This window comes from Ostrea edulis, chromosome 7 (genome assembly GCF_947568905.1).
Source record: "Ostrea edulis chromosome 7, xbOstEdul1.1, whole genome shotgun sequence".
Lineage (NCBI taxonomy): Eukaryota > Metazoa > Mollusca > Bivalvia > Ostreida > Ostreidae > Ostrea > Ostrea edulis.
The window spans coordinates 73,176,308-73,200,227 of NC_079170.1; the positions used below are offsets into that span (position 1 = coordinate 73,176,308).

General features: G+C 37.0%; 2 protein-coding genes across 3 annotated transcripts; one reads left to right on the top strand and one right to left on the bottom strand.

Moving 5' to 3' along the window:
- The first annotated feature begins 547 nt into the window (after positions 1 to 547).
- LOC125657080 (uncharacterized) lies at positions 548 to 4,466 on the top strand. 2 transcript variants are annotated; one of them, XM_048887714.2, is made up of 5 exons: positions 548 to 815; positions 2,339 to 3,025; positions 3,119 to 3,238; positions 3,405 to 4,082; positions 4,387 to 4,466. In XM_048887714.2, exons 1-5 carry the CDS (start codon positions 713 to 715, stop codon positions 4,392 to 4,394), a joined length of 1,596 nt encoding a protein of 531 aa, XP_048743671.2. In that variant the 5' UTR covers positions 548 to 712; the 3' UTR covers positions 4,395 to 4,466. The 2 variants fall into 2 exon arrangements, with proteins under 2 accessions (XP_048743671.2, XP_056001289.1); XM_056145314.1 differs by having other exon boundaries at positions 657 to 815; positions 3,405 to 4,466.
- A 6,946-nt stretch (positions 4,467 to 11,412) lies between these two features.
- Positions 11,413 to 19,386, bottom strand: LOC125656148 (uncharacterized). The gene is made up of 5 exons (XM_048886737.2): positions 19,078 to 19,386; positions 16,067 to 17,510; positions 15,732 to 15,882; positions 14,950 to 15,088; positions 11,413 to 14,376 (listed from the first exon to the last, which is right to left on the bottom strand). Exons 2-5 carry the CDS (start codon positions 17,500 to 17,502, stop codon positions 13,667 to 13,669), a joined length of 2,436 nt encoding a protein of 811 aa, XP_048742694.2. The 5' UTR covers positions 17,503 to 17,510; positions 19,078 to 19,386; the 3' UTR covers positions 11,413 to 13,666.
- Positions 19,387 to 23,920: the final 4,534 nt, after the last annotated feature.

The following is a 23,920-nucleotide window of genomic DNA, read 5'->3' on the forward strand; positions in this document are numbered from 1 at the left end:
TGACCTAATCCCGGCGCTCAATACTTTAGCACTCAAGGAATGTTTTCGTGCCAACGCCTACTGGGACACGGGACCTATGTTTTATAAGGTTATATTACAGGGCGCGATGGACTAGCCATTAGCAATTTTGAAGGGCGAAAGAAAAGGGGGAGGAAGAAAAAATCAAACTAAAACAAAATGCTCACTTCAGAATGACGGCGAGACATAATAATACTCTTTACTATAAGCACATTCTTATATTTTCTAAGTTTCAGTACAATCTACTTTTCGATCATAGATTTTTTATAGAATCTCACAAAGATTTGAATTCGTTTTCTTCAAAAGACAAAGGAAATATGGAGAATTGGAAATGTGTTGTGTTTTATGCACATTTTAATGAAGGATGTTTACAATGTTTTCATTATTTGTTAGGTTTACCACTTGTCCACAAAATCACGTACCATGTTTGGGCAATTTGATTTATAATGTTGATTAAATTCTGTAAATTATACTGGTCACATCTGTCTTTGTCTAACTGAATGTGAATTTCGTATCATTGTTTATAACCATTCTAAAACAAATCATGAGTGAAGTATGGCGCACCTTAAAGGCTGGAAAATCCGCGATTCGGGAATAATAATTATAATCCTTTTTTGGAAAATGAATTACGTTGTTTTTCTATGCTCGACATAGTATATAAACACACCTGTGTTGAATTGAACAATTTAAAAGAATGGGTCGAAATAGAAGCCAGGTAATGATTTTGATATGGGTTTTTTCGTCAATGTGGTTGACAATCGCTACCTCTGACAGTAGCGCGTGCACATCTAAGCCTCGTAAGTAAAGACATTTTCTTGTTTGTTTCTATTAATACTGATTTTAATAGGAGGACAAACTGTCACATTATTTTTAAGCACAACCTTGTATACATACACAATTGTGACCCAGTAGGTGAAGATGATTTTGAAACAATTTGGTATCAAACAAGGAATTATTCCACATTAGGTACAAGCACGCTATGTCTATATGTACAAAATCAAAATACTAGTATTAGTCAAATTATCAATTTTCAAATAACGTTACAATAAACATGCATGTAGGGCTTTTTGTTACGTGTTTTAAATACTAAATATCTGCAATGTATCAGAAAATGACAATTATTATGAGAAATCGCACATACGCTTGATGATTTGTTAAGTATCTATTTCATCAGAGGGATGTTATGATTACCGTATATACTCGCCTATAAGTCGGTCCGCCTATAAGTCCGTTGTATTTTTTAAGGTTATTTTGTAGGAATTTGCCATTGACCCGCTTATAAGTCGGTACAAATTTTTGTCAGAATCGGTTGACAATTTCAAGTCAATGCTCTAGTGTTTTTACCTATGTTTCAAAAAATAATTTGAGAAATTGATAATTATGATGTGCTCAATATCCAAGCCATGTCTGTTTGGGGTTTAAACGCAACCCTTGATATATTATGGACAATGATTCCTTGTTTACCTAAGCAATTATGGTCCCCTATATTACCAGTACCTGACACCGTGTTTACTTAGTGGCACGCGCCTCGCGAAAACTGTTATTGTGGGATTCCGGTATAATTCATTGTATCAACAATAGAGTTATTAAGAGTCAAGAATGATGATCTAAATTAACTGTTAACAATATTTAATCTTTTATGAAATATATTTCAGCCGGTATACATAAGAATATTTCAATATTAAATCGGGTTCGTAATTCAATTTTACCGATAAACGATAGATTAGTTGAATTGAAAGTATTAGTTACCGGTGTGTAAATAATTTTTAACTAGATAAAAATATGTAAATACCTGTACTTTATACATAATTTTAAAATGCATAAACAATACAATATGTCTAGATATTTGTGAACAATAATCATTTGTGTGGTAGTCCATGATAATCGTCGGAGTTGTTTAAAAAACACTACATTACGCCGCCCAGAAAAATACCAATCTTCTTAGGACGCGCCTATAAGTCGGACATAGAGTTTTGTACCAAAAATTGACTCCCAAAAATCCGACTTATAGGCGAGTATATACGGTACCTTATTATTTCAAAGACAAATTAACAGGTGTAGTTACGACTGTTTAACCAGGATAATTTTTGTTCTGTTGGATACAAAAAAAAAACCCATTGTGATAAGGTCTTTGAGAAATACTACGGAATCCTAAACACAAAACAGAGAACTTGAATAAGAATGAAATTGAGTCTCATTTTTATACAAATGAAAAATTTAACTAAAACATTATGTTCTTGCTGTCAAAGTTGAATACTGTTAGTCGGATTTTCTGGCAGAAATATGTACACGGTGGTTAATCCCCGAATTCATAATGTAGGATCATGCAAGGATATTCTTCTGAGGAACACTGGAAGCAATAGTGGGCAATATAAAATCTACACAGATGACGGAAAAACAGTTGACGTCTTCTGCGAGTTCACTTCAGTCTCTCATGGCTACACATACCTTAAGGACTTCCCGGGAAATTCTTTTGTCCTGAGCAACATCCTTTCAACCACCAATCATGTTAAAGTTATCCATCTACGGACGTCCGGGAAAAGATATAGCACAAGAATGGAAGAGCTCGATCGTTATCAGAAAAATTATTCGTTGAGTCTTCAGTTAAATAAAAACGAGGGCTTCAACTCACCTTTGAATGCCCCTTTTCTTGGAAAATTTATTTACGTGGGGTTCCTTCCCAGATCAATTGCTGCCAATCGTAATACCCAGGGATACAGAGCCGGTTCTAGAAATTGGGAATTCAGAAATTGTGATGCAAATCCTAACTCGTACATTGCCTTTTTCTACAACAATTCTCCATTGACAACTCACAGCTACCACAAACGATGTTGTTATAACGCTTACATGAGAAAATGGATAGATGTGTCTACGGAATACACCCTTCCGATTCCTTCTGAGTATTTCAGGTTCTTTGAGATGCACATGGGGGGATGTGGAGGGTATGTTGTCCCAAAATTTAATACATTTTCGGACATTGTGGGAGCCGTGCCTGGATTTCGATTCGGTAAGTTACGCAGATGATAATTGAAGGTAGACAAATATCATGAAATAAAGTATATTTCATAGATCTTTGATTTGTTTCTTAATCTTTTTCAAGATTTGACGTGTAACGATTTGATATGTCCTAATGGCGGATCGTGTACCATGAAGAATGGAAGACCTGTTTGTTTATGTCCGTCTGGATATACAGGTTCCCAATGCAAAGACAAAGTTCCTCGTAAGTTTTCTAGTTTTTAATTTTGTAATAGCACTACATTGCTAACTGAAATTAGATTCAAGCTGCATTTGAAGATCATGTATTAGAATTATACGTTTACGCTGCATTCGAAGAACACATAATGGAATTATAAGTTTACGTTATCAATGTTCAGTTTGAATTTCAGATTCCTGTAAAGACATTGCTTTCTCGCGAGGTCACGTCACTGGAGAACACACCATTTTTAATAGAGAGAACAGCCCATACAAGGTTTTCTGTGAATTTCATCAGACGTATGGCTACACGTTCGTATCAAACACTCACGTATCCCTCAACGTTGATGATTTGTTTGAAATCAAATCTCACGTGTTGGTGCGATATGTACGATCGGGTAAGCAATATGACTCGAAACTGGGCCAGATATCTTCACACGCCGACAAACCTTTAACTATTCAGTATAACTCAAATATTGGATTCAAAAGTCCGCTCAACGCAGCCCGGATGAAACCGTACCTCTATCTAGGTTTCCTCGATATCGTCACAGCAAAGTCCCGGTCTACGCAGGGGTACAACGTCAATGCCGCGGACCAAACGTTCAGGAACTGCGATGCCAACCCAAACAGCTACCTAGCATTCTATTTCAACAAGCAGAATAGGGCCCCTGTTGGTTATTATAAGAAATGTTGTTATACATCATTAATGAAGAAATGGATTGACGTAGGTATACCTGTGAATCGTGCAAATTACTTGCCAGAGGCCTACTTCCTTCAGTTCGAGATGCACATGGGTGGATGTGGAGGTTATGTGGTTAGTGGCTACAATTCCTTGGCGAATGTTGGAGGTGCATCACTGGGAATGCGTTTTGGTAAGCGAAAATATAGAATCTACAAATATAATTAGAATGAAGAGAATTGCAATGATAATAATTAATAATGTAATGTATAATGATGAGAGGAAAAATAATAAGGAACGAAAATATAAAAAAGATATATTTTAATTATATTCATTGAGAGACGGATATGACCGGTTACCCCCTGAGCACCTGATCTCACCTCTGGTGTTTACAAGAATATGTTTCCTCTGCAATAAATTTTGTAATTTTTATAGAATTCATGAGGTTGGTCACTGTTCGTTATTTTCATCTTTTTCATTTATACCTTTTTTTTCAGAATTATGAAGAAAAGGCACAGCATGAAGGTGTAATTCTAGATTATTGAAATGAAATAAAGCGTTTGTGAAAGTGGAAAAATCCTATTGTTAATGTTTGGAAAGGAGAAGATTTGCGGAAGGGGAAATTAAAATAATAGATGGTATAGTAGTTTGCCACAGCTTGTACAAATGGACTATCACACAATGTGTACGGGTTTTGTTTTTGTTCTGAGGGTATACATGTACATTAAAGTCAGGTTATGACAGAATAATGAAAAATCACATTTACCTTTTAACTCAATACTTGCATTTCATATTGGGGTAGGTAATAAAATGACAGTTTTTTCCGAATCGTGCCGCCAGTTCCTTAAACTCAAATTTACTAACAAAGGAAAAGATGCCGTCAACATAAGCAAGGGTTCTGTCGTATATTCCAACTTATTTCAAGTTCAAGTCTACACACAGGATTTCCTACAACTATACTTCTACTATTGCATCCAAACTTTTTAATCAAAACAAACTTTGCAGTGCCTAGATATTGACCATCGTAAGCTTTATTCATCTAAGTGTTCTTCGTCTTCTTTCCGTTATAGTCCAGCTGGACATGTCAGTACTGGTGATGGTGATATGAAGAGACATTATTTGTCGAAATGCGCATCTGGTGCATCAAAATTGGTACCGTATAAGTTTTACATACTAGTAGTTGAAAAAAGGGAACTGAAATTACTTATTTTAAAAGGTCCTAAATTCAGAGAACCTTGGTCTTTCGGAAGGTCGGTGGTCTCTTCCCAGGTATATTGTATCTGGGTTCTCTCTTCCACCAATAAAAACTGAGCGCCACCAGATAACTAAAGAAATTGTTGAGTATGGCGGAAAACATCAATCAATCAATCCATCAACAATCAATTGGCGACAGAACATCATCTCTGTAATACCCCCATCACACTAGCCCACGTTCGCACTACGACCATGTAAAAATTGATGATCGTAGTGCGATCGGGTACGTCGTAGTAAGGTCGTAGTAAGAACGTAGTAAGGTCTTTATGGTCGTGATGGTCGTGGAGCAACTTTGAACATGCTCAAAACAAACGTAGTGCGGTTGTGGTCAAATTTGATCGTAGTGGAAGCGTAGTAAGGACGTACTAAGGTCGTATTTAGATCGGCATGGTCGTAGTAGCATCGTAATGGGATCGTGATGCAGAAGAAACCGACTGCACTGCGATTCCACTACGCTCTCTATACGACCATCCCGTTTTCACTACGTTCTCATTACGATCATCCCGTTTGCACTACGTTTTCTTCACGCTTCCGCTACGATCACGGCACGTCCATACTATGTTGTTGAAGACTGTAGTAAGTTTCTACCAAGCTCATCCCGTCCTTAATACGTCCTCACTACGATTTCACTGCGAGCAAGCCACGACCGAATCACGTTCTGTTCTCCCCCACACACTGGTATAAAAACTGAACAAAAGTTGCATATGACCATTGCTTCTTTGGAATCATGGAAAGGTCAGACCAAGAAATATTGATGGAGATGTTGATGCATATTCAGTATATGACACTTAACGACCAAGCTGCTATATTGTTACTTAGGCGAAGGAGGAGGAGAATCGTAAGGCAGTGTAGATCTTGCTGGGTACGACCTTGGCTTTCTGTTGAAAAAGACTTCAGTTTGGCCATTATGATCAACTGATGAATGAATTGAGGATGGAGGATCAACAGTCCTGAAGGTTCTGAGCTGTATTTATACTGAATCTGGATCTGATTCAGCTGCTGCAAAGCGTGGCGACATCGGCGCGGAAACGTGGTAGAACCGTAGTAAGATCGTGGTAGAATCGTAGTAAGATCGTGGTACAATCGTGGCAGAAGCGTAGGAAACTCGTGTTGCAGTCGTGGGAGTCGTGGTGAGAGCGTAGTTAGAACGTGATGGACGTAGTGGGAGCGTGGTAAGAACTTGATGAACGTAGTGAGAACGTGGTGAAATCGTAACAAGGCCGTAGTTTAATCGTAGTGGAGTCGTGATAAAAGCGTAGTGAGGACGCCGTAACATCGTGAAGACAGACAAAATTACAAATTCATGCCGTTCGCACTACGATCTCACCACGATCTAAAAAAAATGATAGAACGTAGTGAGGTCGTGATGTAGTGTGACAGGGCCATTAGGAATTATATCACGAATTATGCTTAATATGAAAAGGAAGACTTTTATATACATTTTATGTATAATATTGTCAGAATGGATTAAACGTACGTGTATATGAGGAATATTGATATCCCGTATTAAACACATCAATACAAAAATACCTACCATCTAATCCCTCTGTGTATAGTAAACCAGAAGTGATCAAAAAATGAGATAGGTTATATGAGGAATATGGTATGCTTTTAATTGACAAAACTTGTAACAACATTAATAACAATAATAATGATTGGTTTTATATAGATCCTTTTCCAGTGTATGCTGCTCAAAGCGCTTTACAATAATCAATGTACATTACTACCCCGACAGACCTTATATCAATCTAGAACTTTCTCAGCCTCCTAGAAAGCATTACAGTGCAAGCTGCCATTACAAGCAGCTAGAGCACTAACATTCTAACAATATCTTTCACTGTCTATAGCCAATGACCCCTTTTACGCGTGGGTGGAGTGAGGAAATTCATGTAAAGTGCTTTCCCAAGGACACAACCTCAGCCTTGCCGCGGACAGGAGTCGAACCCACGACCTTTCGGTCGAGAGTCTGACGGCCTAACCACTAGGCCACCGACGCCACACATTGTCTTAGTAAGGTTTATTATTACAACTGTATTACGGCATTAGCTCCACTCTTGGTAATCGTACTTACACTCCAACGACCCTTTCGAAAGATGACATTCTTCAAAATCATACTTCAGTTTTAGACACATTTATATCTCAGTAAATGGGTCAGATGAATATGAGTTACCGTACCTAAACTGGATTCCTAAACTTCAAAAACAAACGTATAGTGTACAAAGAAAGATACATCGCTGGATCGAGCAAATGTTCTACCCATCCCCTATCTTTGCTCCTCACGAAAATATTAACAGCTATGAAGTAGAAACTTCAAATGTACTGTGCGATAACATATGCTGGAAGTGTTGTTCATCAAATGTGAATTCTAAAAAAAAATTCTAAAGAACTTGTAGTCAATTTGAAATCGCAAATATTTTCTCCAATCAACAACATCAAAACGTATGACTTTTCAACACTATACACGACCATTCCTCACGATAAATTAAATACTATACTTTTCGATATCATAGACAGTGTCTTCTTCAACAAAAATGGAAAACGGAAATATTCATACTTATTATCTAGTGATCAGTAATCAAATATACTTCTTAAACACCACTCTGCTTCCACGCATAAATACTCTGAAGTTAAAATTAAAAAAAATATGCTGGAGTTCCTCATTGAGAATATCTTCAAGGTCTTTGGTGATCAGGAATTCCAACAGTCTGTTGGGATTACCATGGGCACGAATTGTGCTCCTTTGTTAGCTGACCTGTATTTGATATTCTGATGAAGCAGAATTTATTTTAAAAACTTATACGCGAGAAGAAATCTCTTTATGTGGCTTTCAATTCGATATTTAGAAATGTCGACGACATTTTCATTCATATGTCAATTCGTTATATCCCTTTGAACTAGAAATAAAAAACACCACAGAGTCTTCCACATCTGCTTTAATATTTTATTAAAAATAAATACTAACGTAAACTAAAAACTCAACTTTATGACAAACGAGATGTTTTCAGCCTCTCCATCCTCAACTTTCAATATTTATTTAGCAATATTCCATTATCACCTGGATATGGTGTTATATTTCTCAACTGATTCGATATGCAAGAGATTGTTCTACATATGATATAAGTTTTTAGATTGAAGTAAGCTATTGACAACTCAACTTTGACAAACGGGATGATTTCAGCTTCTCCATCGTCATTTTCCTATAAATATGTACATATAGCATTATTCCATTTATAAGACTTTTCGTTATCGTCACCTTTCATCATAACCCTGAATTACAAATCATGCGTACATACTGGTGCTGGTGCACAAAACATTCTCTAAGAAGGTGCCTCTTTCTCGCTTTGATTTTCATTTGAGCGAAATCCGCAACTCCCAAATCCTGTGAGAATACCATGCGAGGGGATTTAGACACTGGTGAATCAAGAACTCTATCTGCCCTTTTTAATCATGGGTCATCCATCTTCCCTCTAAGCTACAGACATTTTGCTATACCAGATATAGTTTTAGATTTAACTTTCTTGAACAACTGTCCACGTGGCTTTGTTTCTTATTTTCACATTCGGCATGGTGGTTACAACTCGCCTCCCTTGACATATATCCTGAAATTATTCTACATTCTTACAAATGTAATATCACTTCAAATATGGAGTATTTCCAATTTCTAAGAGAATGACCGGGCCACAAAGTTCAAAATAATCCCTTGCTACTTACATGTACATGTATATCTACCACCGTATCGTGTAAAAATGAGGAATTTGTTCGGCAATGGAATGAATTGTTGTTAAATCACTATACGACATAACAATACAAAGTCTAACTGTCTAGGTTTTTTCTCTTCTAAACATTAGTTACAATACTTTTATGAGTGAAAACAAGGCACTAAAATAGGGTTGGGTGTGTGTGGAATTTCCATGGGCACGAATTGTGATCCTTTGTTACTGATCTCTTTTCATATTCGTATGAAGCAGAGTTTATTCAAAAGCTTCTATATGAGAAATCGAGACAGGCTACTGACGAACAATTTGACGTTACAGGGTTTTCAACAGTCTCGTTTAAAGTCAGCATTTTGCAAATTCTATAGTCGTTATAACGATCTAGTTTGCCAATACAACCTATCACTGGTTCAAATGCTGTCTAACGTGTTACATACCGATTGTTAAGCAGTTCTTGGCACACTGATTTTGACTACGAATATCAAAACATTACCAATAAAACTATGAATACCGGTAATAACATTAAATAAACAAATCATGTATGTTGAAACTGAATGCAGACATAAGGATACATTGAAGGCTACGGTAGCTGCCAGACCAATATATCATTACACGGAGATAGTGTATCGAATTTTTGGGGCATCATATGATTCATAAGTGACGTCACAATTGTCAAAATAATACACCCTCTGTCATGTGATTAGTTTTTATCCAATCAATTACTTACTTTGTCTGAAGCAGATGTAGATAGTTTTCCGGATTTTTCTCGCCAGCTGTTGATTTGAAAATTCCATATCAATGGGTTACAGATCAAGCTGATTTGGGCTTTGTTGATATACATGTATTTTGTAAAAGAGTTATGGAACCTGAGGACTGTTCAGATTTCAGAGATTTGATTTTTGCTATCCCTGCAGCTATTGATTTAAAAATTCATATATGAACTTATATAAATGGGTTACAGATCAAGTTTGAGTTTTGGCATAGTTGAACTTTTGACCTTTCTTAAGAGAGTTGTGGATCGTGAACTTAGCAAATGATGCCACAAAGCAACACCCCTTTGTAATGTTTGCCATCACAATGTAGTTTGTCGTAAGAGGTGACTAAATGGGGCGGACCGCAAAACCCGAGGTCCTGTGTCACAGCAGCTGTGGCACGATCAAGATCCCTTCCTGCTCAATGGCCATAAGCGTCGAGCATAGGCCTAAATTCTGCAGCCCTTCACCGGCAATGATGACGTCACCATACGACTGAACATTTTTCGGCAGGTACGTTAAACAATATTCAACCTGCGGCTCACCTTATTCCAGATCTGTGTATGTTTTGCTAGAATTATGTACTGAGTGTTCTCTCATCGGCACGGCACGTGACACGCCCATCCGAGGTTTATTCCGATACTCTGTATAATATAATGTGAACACACACACACACACACACACACACACACACACACACACACACACACGCCGATTAAGCACTGGGATGACCTACATATGATATACTTTATTTACGTGCAAAACAAGAGCATGATGAAGTAAATTTTATATTGCATTTTAAATATTCACATTATTAAATGAGCGGAAAATTACTTTTGATACGTCAAAATAATTGCTAATAGTAATTCTGACACACCCCCCCCACCCCCACCCCCCAAAAGAAAAAACAACAGTCCCGCAAAAACACAGCAACATTTCCTAAATGTGTATCTATCAACAGAGCGCCACCTGCCGGCTGGTAATAATGTTATTGCTTAGTGGTATATTTGTAAATTTACATGTACTTTTACATATGTTCAATATGGCTTACAAATATTTAAATTTGAATTTAAAAAGAATCTTAATTACGGAATGATGTAATCCATGATGGAATAAATTGCACATGAATTTCAATAATTATATATAATCCTATAAATCACCTGAGTTATTAAGTGCACGTGTTCTGCAGCAGTGCATGACTCTAAGAATGACGAAAACCTACAGCATCAATTATTAAAGATTTCCGCAGTGAATTTAATGCTTGTCTTAGCCATGTTAGTATGCAGCCAATTAATTTACACACGCACCGCAAAATCCGTCATTAATCCAACATGAGAGATGGTTTTAATTAAACTCTGTGTATGTAATCTATTTGATCTTCTGCATGCTTTAAAAGTCCAGACGCGTATGAATCTACAGCAATGGAAGTCATGACGTTGTTAACTGCAAATACCTTTATGTTACACTCATACATAAAATTTTAGTTTGATTTTTTTTTTCGAAAGCGTGCAGAAAGAACGTACATGCGTTTTGTTGTATGTGTATTAGAAAATACATAATTAGCAAATATATGAAAACATTGTTTAAAACTTCAGTTCTTTAAATAGTACAGGACTTTTTTTTTTTTAAATTCTGCATAGTAGGACTATTTTGTACCCTTTCGCTCCTGTTTTCGTGGAAAGGCGTTATTTGCCATACAGCTCCTGTAGCTGCATGCTTCTGGATCGATATTCTTTATTATTATTTTGTTGTTTGTTGTTGGTTTTTTATTTGTTGGTTTTTGTTGGGTTTTTTTTGGGGGGGGGGGGGGGGGGTGTAAAAGGAAAGTTGTCAATGTTATTTTATCAAACAAACAAATGTTCAAATATTTGTATTGACTGTGTTAAGAGGGACCACTCGTTCATCAGACTGAGGTATCTCAGAACTCCTGTCATTAATCTAGTACATGGTGATCTTCCTTTCATCATTATTTTATATGAATATACACATATTTCTCGTCGTTTGATACTACAGTATATGACAAGTCTCACTCAGAACTTAATCGTATTTGTTTGTTTCCTGTGGTGGTAATGATAATAATAATAAGAGACTATTTTCTTTTTATTGGTTATTAGAATGTTTTTTTAAAAAACACACAAAAATACAACACACAAGAATGCAACGTCAGAAGAACAAACAACTAGGTATCAACGATTAACACACGTGGCTTTGAGCAGTCAGTACATTTTACGACCGTGTTCGTGAGAAGACCACTTTCTTCACACTTCTATATTACATTTTTATTGACGACAAAATAAGCGGTAAATCGACTTCATGATGCTATGCTTCAACTGACTTTCAATTCTGAATACACAATTAGCAGTAATATGAAATGTCTTTTGCAAAATAGCAAGTTTCTGGAGACCTTGGCTACCATTTTCGTTGCTATATACTTCTAGTAGAATCGACAGAGTCTGAGTATCGGTCTGAATAGATAGTATGCCTTGGAGGGAATTCCAAGTAATGATTACCGAGACATGTGCTGCTGTCATAAGGAATTTTATTCAATGTCATGACGTCGTCATTACCTAGAAAGTAGTTCATTTAGAGTACATCATGAAAAAAACTGTAGCTAATTTTTGACATCGCCATTACATAGAAAGTCTAGGTCAATTAGAGTACATCATCTAATTAGAGCACATCATCTAATTAGAGCACATCATCTACATCATCTAATTAGAGCACATCATCTAATTAGAGCACATCATCTACATCATCTAATTAGAGCACATCATCTAATTAGAGCACATCATCTAGTTCTAAACTGTCACAGCAGCATATTTCAAAGTGAACTAATTCTGTTCTTTTCTCTTTAATGTCCGTCAAATTGTGTATATAAATTTGGACAAAATATGAAATGTTTATAATGTATTTGTTGTCATTCAATATTCGTTTTACCTAAACATAAAATGACACGATATATTTTGGTACACTCTGTAGGACTCTATACTTCCGATTCACCTATGATAGATCTCCTCCCTTCTTTCTACAGATGGTGTCGTGCCTTTCCCTATTCATGAATTTATTATGGTCAAGTCACGACAGAGGCAAACTTGCAATGTTGTTCTCGGTTCATGGTTGAACACCACTCAAAGGGTCAACATATTGCAGTAGATTTGGTGGTCAGTTGATAAAGCTTACGTAATGCTGTGGATACCACCAGTCCTAGCCTTTTCGCTCTTCTACAGCAACTTTCTACAATCAGATCTAAGCACTTCTAGTGTTTATCGCTATTTGAACTCAACGATAGATATGACGAGTTTCTCAGCCAAGCAGTTCAGTTAATTCTAGACCTCATGAGGGGATGTGGACGTCGGCGAGATCTACGACAATGTGTATGTCAGACTGATCCAATGGAAAAGCGCTAATTTCTCGAAGTATGCAGAAATAGAAACGGAAATGACTCGCCGGGTGACATCTTGTAGCAAGTGTGTCAACATCTTTTATGTAAAAACAAAGAAAAAAACCCACAAGATCTAATTCAAAGGACATTCTTTTCAGATGGTTCCTTTTTGGAATTCAATAAGGAATATTTGATACACTTTACTATTATGATATAAAAATCGCTTATGTTTTGCGGCAAATCATTTCTTATAACCCCAGAAAGGACAGGGAAACTTGTTACAATCTCCGTGAATACTATACATTGTATGTTAAGGAGAGAGATAGGCGGGCATTGCCTACGGCGAACATGTTCCCTTGTTAAACTCGTGACACAAGTCACAACAGTCAGAAGAATTTGGTCCATGAATCAATTTGCTGCCCTAAAGCTTTGTACACATTAGAATGTTATAAAACGTACAATACATGCAAAACTATGATATGAATGGTAGTATAGCCTCGATGTCAATAATTTAACTACAGAGAAGGTCGCTACTCGTGAATGGCACATGCAGAAGTATGAAATCTAGCTTTGGTAGAATATCCGGTACAAATTGTTAAAATCAATATTTACTGATTTTAAAGTTCTTTTACTAATTGCGGTTTTAGAACTGCTTTACAATTGTAGTTTTCGTCTGTTAACCGCCACAACCCCCGCACGCTCCACAACTTCCGCACGATCCACCACAACCACCACATCCACCACAACCGCCACATCCTGCGGTGTCTGGTATATCCATCTGGTCGTCTCCTTCCTCTCCTCCTAACGGCGTTTCCTCTTGAGCAGGCTGAATTTCCTCGATTGCTTCAGCTTGATGATTTGGTGTTGGATCCTCGGTCGTCATTTCCATAACATCGACAGGGTCTATAGCGTACATATACCCCACGCCATTTTGATCCGTTTTAGATCCAGAGGCTCCATCGGCGCCATGTTTCCGGTATATGTATTGGTTATTCGGTGTCTTCTCTGTATATCCCGCTGCCACAACAAGGCCGAGGTCTTCCGAAGGTAACTGCTTTATTTCCTTAGCGCCTCTGATAGGAGTTCCAGATATTGCACTTGCACCTTCTCCTTCCGGGTTGAAAGGTCGTGGTTGACAGAGTACGTGCAACAGCGCCACCCCGAAAGCCATAGCAAGGTTCTCTGCAATTTCAATCTTCTCCGAGACAATTTGGATGACTCCGTGCTCAAGGTCAACATCAGTCTCATGAAGGTGAAACTTGAACACGTTTTCAAGGTATGGTAAGGCCAGTTCGCTCCAATTATTCCGGATACATTTGAAAAACCGGATGCTCAATGTCCCGGGACTTCCGGGTACGCCCTTTCTTCCTTTGCGTTGTTTATTCCCTATCAAGCAGAGAAGAGTGGATACAAAGTTCGTCAGAAAATTGCATTTTAATTCATCAATATAATTTCAAAATTTATTTAGATATACCGGCTATGAGCTCACGAAATAAAAATTTCTCATATATTTATTAATTCCCTGTATAATACTTTGTTTGCATACTCGAATTACAGCTCGTGCATGTAGCGAAGGTTTGATGACAGAAGAACGTGCTGTGTTTGTTTTGTATCAGTAAATATATGCTTTAACCAAATTGTAAACACTAAATTCCGAGTACTGGACTTCCATAAATATATTCAATACATAAGCAATATTTAGCATAATCCAACCTAAAATTCGTTCTGTGTTATACTCATTCTTGTATTGACATAATTTCAAAAACCGTTCATTTTTTATGTATGTAGTCTAATGCAAATACAATGTAGATGTATGCTACTTTTATAACTGTGTCACAATGCTTACCAATTTTAAGGTCAAGGTCGTTCTGTTTTACGCCAACATGTGACAAATGGTGAGTACGAAATAAAACCACTGTTTAGGTGTGATGAAATGTGAGAACAATCATCAGAAGTTACCTGGTCGCCCGGCCTTGCCCCTTCTGAACCCGGTCCATTGGCCCGTGATGATACCCCAATCCCCCTCCTTGTTCTTTATGAGGACGGACCGCTGTCCTGACAGGGGAACTATGGTGGGACAATTCCGAGGCTCCTCTACCTGAAATAGGTGACTGTAATAAACAAAGGTGTTATGTTCTAGTATAGCCTAATGAGGATTTTTATTAAATCATTTCTTTTACTACTTCACATGGCGCGCGGCTGCTTTGAAATCTGTCATAACAGTCAGCTGGAATTAGGTCGCGGTAATGTTATGACGCATGTACAGCAATATTGTAAAATAATATTTAATATTAAATCATTATCCTAATATAAAATCCATGCATTTTGCATATCTTATTGGGGTAATAATTCCTCGATATTAAGACACGTGGAATTTATTACATGACTTTTCAATAACTTAATCACAATTTTCAAACTTTAATAATTCCACGTGAGCTTTTGATGAATGTATATCTTAGTAAAAATAAAAGTACATTGTTGTTTTAAGTATGTTGCAGGACTTAGATAAGTTATGCACATGAGCCCCTACAGCTCGGAAATATCATTAAAAAAATGGATTTTTACTTCAGCCTTCTCTTCCTCTATTTGTTCCCATCCCTCCCACCCCTCTCTCTATTTGTTCATGTTGTCCCCACTCACCCCACCCCCTCTCTCTATTTGTTCATGGTGCTTGTGGCAGGAGAATACCTTCGCATAAGTATTGAATGCTAAGACAATTTGATTTTGAAATAGTTACATACTTCAGACGACAGCGGAAGTTGGTCTGTACTGATCACGTGAGCTACAGCTGCCATTTTGTCATGGTAGAACACTTGAATGGCTGACATCAGGAGAGGAAGACTATGAATCACGCGACAGGTGAAGGTCATATCGCCATTGTGATTCACGAATCTTGAAAGAAATTAATATTAAAATGTGAACCATGGCATCAAATACCCCAAGAGGGAGAAAATTAAAAGAGGAACACATCGCCATTCTCATAAACGTTAAAAAAGATATTATCAAATGCATAAAATACCATTTACTAGTACAGCAAAAAGCCTGGGGCAGAGAATTGATTTGTGAAATTTTTTACTTGTGTGTGGCGACGATGCACTGGTTGTCTTTCCCCGTCGGTAGCCTGGGTAGTGGAATTGGTCCCCACATTTGTGTCACGTGTTCTGGCATAATGCATATTCGGTTGTCGTAATTTCCATTTTTTAAAAACAGTAAACATGGTCCGGTTTTCGATATCAGTTTAACTGAAGCCTTAACATGGATGCGAATATTCTGTTCTTCGTCTAGGATGAGAGTTTCAGAGATTTCCGTTTCGTTTTCATAAGACGAATTCTCGACTTGGCTCAGCATCTGGAAAATACACTGGCCCATCTGCTCAAAAGTAGACACGCAGAAAGGTTTATGAATTTGAAGAAGTGTGAACTTAATGGTGTTGTGTAGTTTTGTGTCGAAGGTAAAATTTATTTTTTTCTTTTTGTCCCACGTTCTGCCGGGTCCCTTAAGGGTGCCAATCTGTGGTCCCTCTCTATCGTTAGCCATTAGGTGTATTTTTATTTTAAACTTCCTTAGTTCTGCTGGTAGTCCCTCAATTTCTACATGATCAATATTAACGTTAGCTGTCTTCGTCGAGAACTGTCTAACCTCCGTCTCGGTCGGAGGATCTAGAGATGCATTAGGTGGATCTCCACGATACATCGCCCCTGCCTTCGAAAAATGTTCATTAAATGTCTCTTTCCACACTTCCCTCGTTTTTTCGTCAGCTTTATTCAACTTGGACCCTGGAGTTCTTTCAGTAACAGAGTCATCATGGTTGAATATTCTCCCAAGTAGCTTTTCTGTGTCCGGTTTGTAACTGCCCGGATGTAGCTGGTGTGAATGCCAGACAAGGTCCATGTCATAACACGGAACCAGAAATACCCCCGGATTTTTTAGTTTCAAGAAGAGCATTTTCTTGTATCGCCTAACGGCCTCTTGTAAGTATTTTTTGTCTTTAAAATGCGGCAAAGACACTTGATAATTAAACACATGCTGGCGTTGAGCGGCGGCCACTATGTCGTAAGTTATTTTGCTTTCAAATTCCGGGATGACTTCAGGGACCTCTTGAAGTTCAAAAGAAACATCCGGGTATTTACCGCTCCAAAGATTCTTTGAAATTCCGATTTCTTTATCTCTTTCAACATTTGTGAAAAGTTTATGGTTGATGGTGTGACCAAACATTTCCCGGCATACCTCCTCGTAGTTTACGGGAGACAACATATGACAGTGCCACACCCACTCTATATCCCAAGGGGCGGGTAAAATTTTGTCTTCATTATCCGCCACCAGAGGGAGCCAATACTTTTCATAACGCTGCAGAGCACATTGTAAAAACTTCTTGTCAAAGAATTTACTGTCATTTTCCACGAGACCAATAAAATTCAGTTGTCTAAGAGACGCGTCTACTAAATCTACTCCAAATGTAATTTTTTCGTCGAAGTTCTCCACATTTATTTCTGAAATTTCTTGTTCCGTCATACTTTGATCTACAAAAAGAAATTAGGATTCAGTCAACAAATTCTTCGGTTATAGATTGCTTTCTTGTCTTAAAAGAATAAAGCGCGTTTCAAGCAAATGCAGTTCGCATCCTACACGTGGCTACCACCGTTTCGTTGGCGTTTGCACGCGCCTTTGATCAACAACGTTGAGCTGAAAAATTGAGGTTAACAAGCAATAATTTATCCAGAATATTCTTAGATCAATAAAGGATGTAAAGATATATGGGATAAGTTACTCGAATTAAATAAACCAATACAATTTACGGTTCATAGACAGGACGGTAGGAAGAAGTATTAATCAATTGGTGATGGATCCCTTTACAACGGGAAGCCAGATTTAATTAGCTAATCAGTTTTGTTTAATTATATTTTGGGTGTTTATATATCGTGTTTTTACTTTTGTAGAAATGAAAGCTGAAGACACCAGTAAACAGATAATTTGCTTTACGTGTTATATATGTACTTGTAAAAATAGAATTGAAAATGAATCAGAAATAAATGAATCAGTTAGGAAAACAACTTTCTTCATTTTTACCGGAGTAAATATCTTAATAAAAACAACCTTCTTCATTTCCGTTATGAATGCCATAGTATATTGCTACATGTACAAGTAGGCGGAAACTGTGCTAATGTGCGCGTGGTAAGTATCAATGCGTATTCTGAGCGAGAGAGAAAGAGAGAGAGAGAGAGAAGAAAGAAAATCTCAGATACAGTTATATTGATATTACGCATCGTGGCAGAAACGACCCCGCGTCCCGTATATAACTTCTCGCTATCAGTTATATCTTCTCCCTCAGTCTCTGTATAAATACTCAGCGGTTCCCTGTAACTTGTGTCAATTTTTCTACTTTACAGACAAGCGAATTCAATGTAAACATGGACAACGTTTTGTAGTTCAACTAATTGACATAAAATCGTTAGGCAGACTGCTAGGGACGGTCATTCGATGAGCTGAATGTGTCCGAAGGATATAAAATGACTAAACAAAATGACAACCCCTTAACCAATCAATACACAGTGAGAAACATACTTCAGTGTGGCATTACTCCGCCGAGAATTTACTTCAAACATCACACGGAAATTAGCATCTTATAACATTTAGGTTTTTAGTACTCATAATTCATGAAGTGGCATTTCAAGATATGAATTTTACTTCAAACAACTGATGAAATGAGATACTGAAATATATTCAATTTTTGCCACAAAGGAAAATAATAATATTATTATTATTGTGTGTGTGTGCAATTCTTTTCTTTTATCTTATTCGTTTGAGTACTAGTACTTGCATCAAGATGAAATGAAATACGTTAGAGGAGAAGTGGTATACTAATTCAATTGTAGTATATCTGGTTTCTAAAGCGGTTTATACTACTGTGAGCCTGTCACAGTAAGAAACATCTTCCACCATATCTACAATTGTGCGTATTTCTAAAAAGAAAAATGAATATGCATTTGTATACTATTCTAAAAAAAATGCATGCAAAACTAACTCTTAACCGTTAAAATAAATAAGAACAACTGCAAAAATCTTAACAACTTATTCATTAAGGTTTACCTTAGTATGAATTCTGACCAGAAACGGGCACCTGTCGATGGTGGCATCAAATTCCGATAGAGCAGATCCGTGTAGTGTTTTGTCGTAGAGAATTGTGACCTAGTCCGGGTGTGTTCTTGCATAAAATCATAAAAACAGATTGGAATTCTGAGAATATTTCTACCGTCAGGGAGCTGTGAAACTGATCAATGAAGCGAACGGTAGCTAATAATCCCGGAATAGCTAGCGAGGCGAACAGCTCGGTCTCCGTCCTATACCGCACTCCCCTTATCGTACAAAATCCACTCGTCTCTCCTTCACGGCTGCTCATGATCAGGGTTGTTTTTTATTTTTCTTCTTCAGATATACCGGAAATATTATCCCAAAACATTTTTTGTGTTTTATTTTATCACTTAGCAGAGAGGGTTATCTTTATCATCGATTCTGTGAACGATTTTGAGTAGAATTAGTACTTTATTTAAATAAGCATCCATATTCACGGAATTTCACTTCAATATCAATTAAGATTTATTTAAGATCTACCGGGTACGATAAGGTTCTATTCTAACAATACGGGACCTATATTATTGTGGACTCTGTCTCGGGTGTACAGTTCCGACCTCGGATGACCTAATTACCGCATTTATTAAAGGACACTAACTGTATTTTTGTCACCAAAAATTAAATTAAAAATACTTTTTATCATACATTTCAGGAACAACACCAGTTGTGAATTATTTCAAACTCTTTTTAACCTCAAAACAGGCACATGGATATGTAATTCCGGTAATTAAATAATTATTGTTTTGCAAGACAATGATTCTTCCTTTTATATTTTCTTACACTAAATTTAAAAGCGGTTATCTAATATTGTTTTATTAGGTTTCTCTTGTTTTTGTATAAAATAAATGTTTTATTAGTCATATGTATTCCTTTACAATTAAGAGATTTTGAAAGAAAGGGTTGCCATCACTTTCACAGCTAAAGTTGTAAGTTGTTAAGATTGACATGTGGAACTCACCTAAAAAATAATAATTAAATGTCAATAAAACAAATAAAGGAGTTCCAAATAGAAAATTGTCTTCCACTAGTTAATCAATTGATTGTTGGATGTTAAGCGGATTAATTTAGCAAAGCAGCGGCGTCATTGACTTGTTCCTAGGAACACTTGGATATATGAACGCTGAATGATTTGAAATTGGAGTGCTACCATGACAGTGTAGTGGGCAAATAATGTCCATAATGCCCAGTATAAAACTTAATCTGCCCATTACCTTGCCACAGCGATGCGACAAGTGAACTGTTTCAATACTGAAAGGGAAATAAGTCTTGTATAAAAATATATTCCATATGTATGTTGAACGCACGAAAATGTTTTAGAGGCCTGCCATATTCCAATAAGATATTAATATTCTGTCCACTTGAATGACATACACATGTATTCATAACATTATTTTTATTCTGGCATAACAGTGGCTGATCCATAGGGGGTTCCGTATAGCAATCTCTTTCACTGTTTATTCGAAAAATAAGATATCTCTTTAAATTAAAGAGATAGCTCTTATTTTAAAGAAGTATCCAGAGATATCTCTTTCACTTTGAGAAATATCTCTTTCACTTAGAGAGATATCTCTTTCACATAGAGAGATATCTCTTTAACTTTCAGAGATATCTCTTACATTTAGAGAGATATCTCTTACACTAAGAGAGATATCTCTTTCACTTAGATAGCTATCTCTTATACTTTGAGAGATGCATGTATCTCTTTCACTTAAAGAGAAATCTCTTTTACTCTGAGATATATCTCTTTTACTTTGAGAGATATCTCCTTCACGTAAAGATATATCTCTCTAAGCATTCTTAGAGATATCTCTCTCAAAGTATAAGAGATATATCTTTAATCGCTAAAAAAGAGATATTTCTCAAAGAGAAAGACATGTCTCTTTCCAATATTTTTATTAGTTTGAATACTTAAAGAATTCTCCCTAAACCGGAAACCCGTCAAAGCAAAACTTACCATGATGGCTGCAATCCCGGGCGAAGATTTTGAGTTTACCGCATGTGAAGTGTATACAGGTAAAAAAACAAAACAAACAAATACAATAAATTGATAAAATAGCTAGACTGGATTTAGCCGGATTTAGCCTCTCGGCAACTTGATAATTTTAGCCGACCACCCCTTCAACCCTTTCCGCCATTTTTACACTAGACGTATTTTGATTGGTTAAAAAATTAGGGTTACATCATATTAATAGCGATGCAACAGAGAGAAGTCATTATGACCACAAATCTGTTTAATTTAAAGAGATATCTCTTTAAGTTAAAGAGATATCACTTTTGAAAACTTAAAGAGATATCTCCCTTTACATTGACAGAGAGATACCTCTTTACGCTAGAGAGATATCTCTTTCTCTTTAAATTGAGAGATATCTCTCTAGCTTTAAGATATATCTCTCAAAGATAAAAAGATATCTGCCAAGCGTAAAGAGATATTTCTTTTGGTTAAAGAGATATCTCCCTGGTGTAAAAAGATATCTCTCTAATTTATAGAGATATCTCTACAACCAAAAGATATCTCTCTAGTGTAAAGAGATATCTCTCTTATTTAATAAGATATCTAATTTTACGATTAAATAGTAACAGGGCTTGCCATAGTTCTGGGGGTTGGAAGCCTCCTTTCGTGAGAAATTTTTGCTTTCAAAAAGGTAAAACTATCAACGCATTTTGAGGATGGAACACTCCCCATCCCCTGAAAACCAGATTTAATGGTAGATCAACTCCCCTATCAAAACCTTACTGGATCCGTCCATACATAGGATAACAAATTTGAAGTTTTAAATATTATCCAAGGACAGATAACTCATGCACTGTAGCATTTTCCAGCTCTACTGGAACGTTCACCCCTTTTGAATTCGGGCAGCGACACTTCGTATATACACGTACCATGCAAAGTTAATTTCCCGATGTTTTTGTTGTTGTTGTTGTTGTGTTTTTTTCCCAGAAGATACTTTAACAACCGTGTCACGGTAGGCGTTGGCACCACACAGAAACCTTAGTTCCTGAATGGCCCGAAGTGGCTAGCATATGTATTGTTTTCTTCCCGATCACGAGTTGACGTAATGCTTCATAGTGACTCTCCAATGTGCAGTGTGCACGTGCAATATGCAGGTTCCCAAATAACGTGCAAAGTTAAAAACGTTTTTCATTAATTTCCTTCCAATCTGACGAGTGACGAGTGTGCAATACCTGGACATCTTAGTTGGTTTTAATATTTTTAGGTTAATGTACCACGAATTCAGAAAATGTCGAAACAGAAATTGTGAAAACATCAAAATGTGTCCCCCCCCCCCCCCCCCCCCCCCCCCCATAATATGTATTTGATGTGAGATATTTGAACCATACCTGGGCAGTGTCACTATAACAATTAAAGGTAAAAGTTGATTGAACAATGATATGAACAGAGTGAGAGGTACATAATGATTAATCAATACTTTGAATTTTGTCAGTGATATATATGTACTTTGCTCGATAAAAGCAATGAATTTGAACTTGATATAAAAACATTAGGTCTGCACTCACAACAAGAAATCTTTCTGAATTACAATAATTCTAATGTAAGGGTTTGTTTAATTGTTCATATGAAATTTGTATGTCATTTGAAGATTTTGTTATCAATAATTTTTCGCTTAGTAAATACATGCAAGGTGAAGATAACAAACAGTGATCAATCTCATAACTCCTACAAGCAATACAAAATAGATAGTTGGGCAAACACGGACCCCTGGACACACCAGAGGTGGGATCAGGTGCATAGGAGGAGTAAGCATCCCCTGTCGACCGGTCACACCCGCCGTGAGCCCCATATCCTGATCAGGTAAACGGAGTTATCCGCAGTCAAAATCAGTGTGCCAAGAACAGCTGAACAATCGGTATGAAACACGTCAGACAGCATTTGACCCAATGCGAGGTTGTATTGACGAACTAGATCGTTATAACGACCATAGAATTTGTGAAATGCTGACTTCAATTGAGACTGTTGAAATCCCTGTACCATCAACTTGTTTGTCAGTAGCTTACCTCGATTTAAAAACTGACTATACCCAGAACAAGCTCTTGCATATCGAATCAGTTGAGATATATAAACACCATATGCAGGTGATAATATAATACGTACATCTCCTTTATATATGTATGATAAAGACATGTACGTTCAAATATACATATAACGATCTAGTTTGTCAATACAACCTATCATTGGGTCAAATGCTGTCTGGCGTGATTCATGCCGATTGTTAGGCCATTCTTGGCACACTGATTTTGACTACGGATAACTCCGTTTACCCGATCAAGATATAGGGCTCACGGCGGGTGTGACGTAAGGGTTAATCAACTTAATGTACGAGTATCGCTCCATTCCTTAAAAGTAATGAACCGAGGCCCCAAAGGGGCCGAGGTCCATTGCTTTTAAGGAATGGATTGATACGAGTACATTGACCCACTTAAAATCCACCTTTGCTAAACTAAACTTTGTGCATTTTAATCATGTCTTACGTTTTTCATTCTTTTGTTGCATGCATTTATATCTACTTGTATAAAGGTTGACATACTTTCCGAACACTCCATTCCTGAAAAATAATGGAGTGTTCGAACAAAAGAATGACGTCATAGGTGGATTTTAACTGTCGACAAGGAATGCTCACTCCTCCTAAGCACCTGATCCCACCTGTGGTATATCCAGGGGTTCGTGTTTGCACAACTCTCTATTTTGTATTGCTTATAGGAGTTATGAGATTGATCACTGTTAGTTATCTTCACCGTTCATACAGATATTTAAAAAATACGCACTTTATGAAAAGCGTGTCGC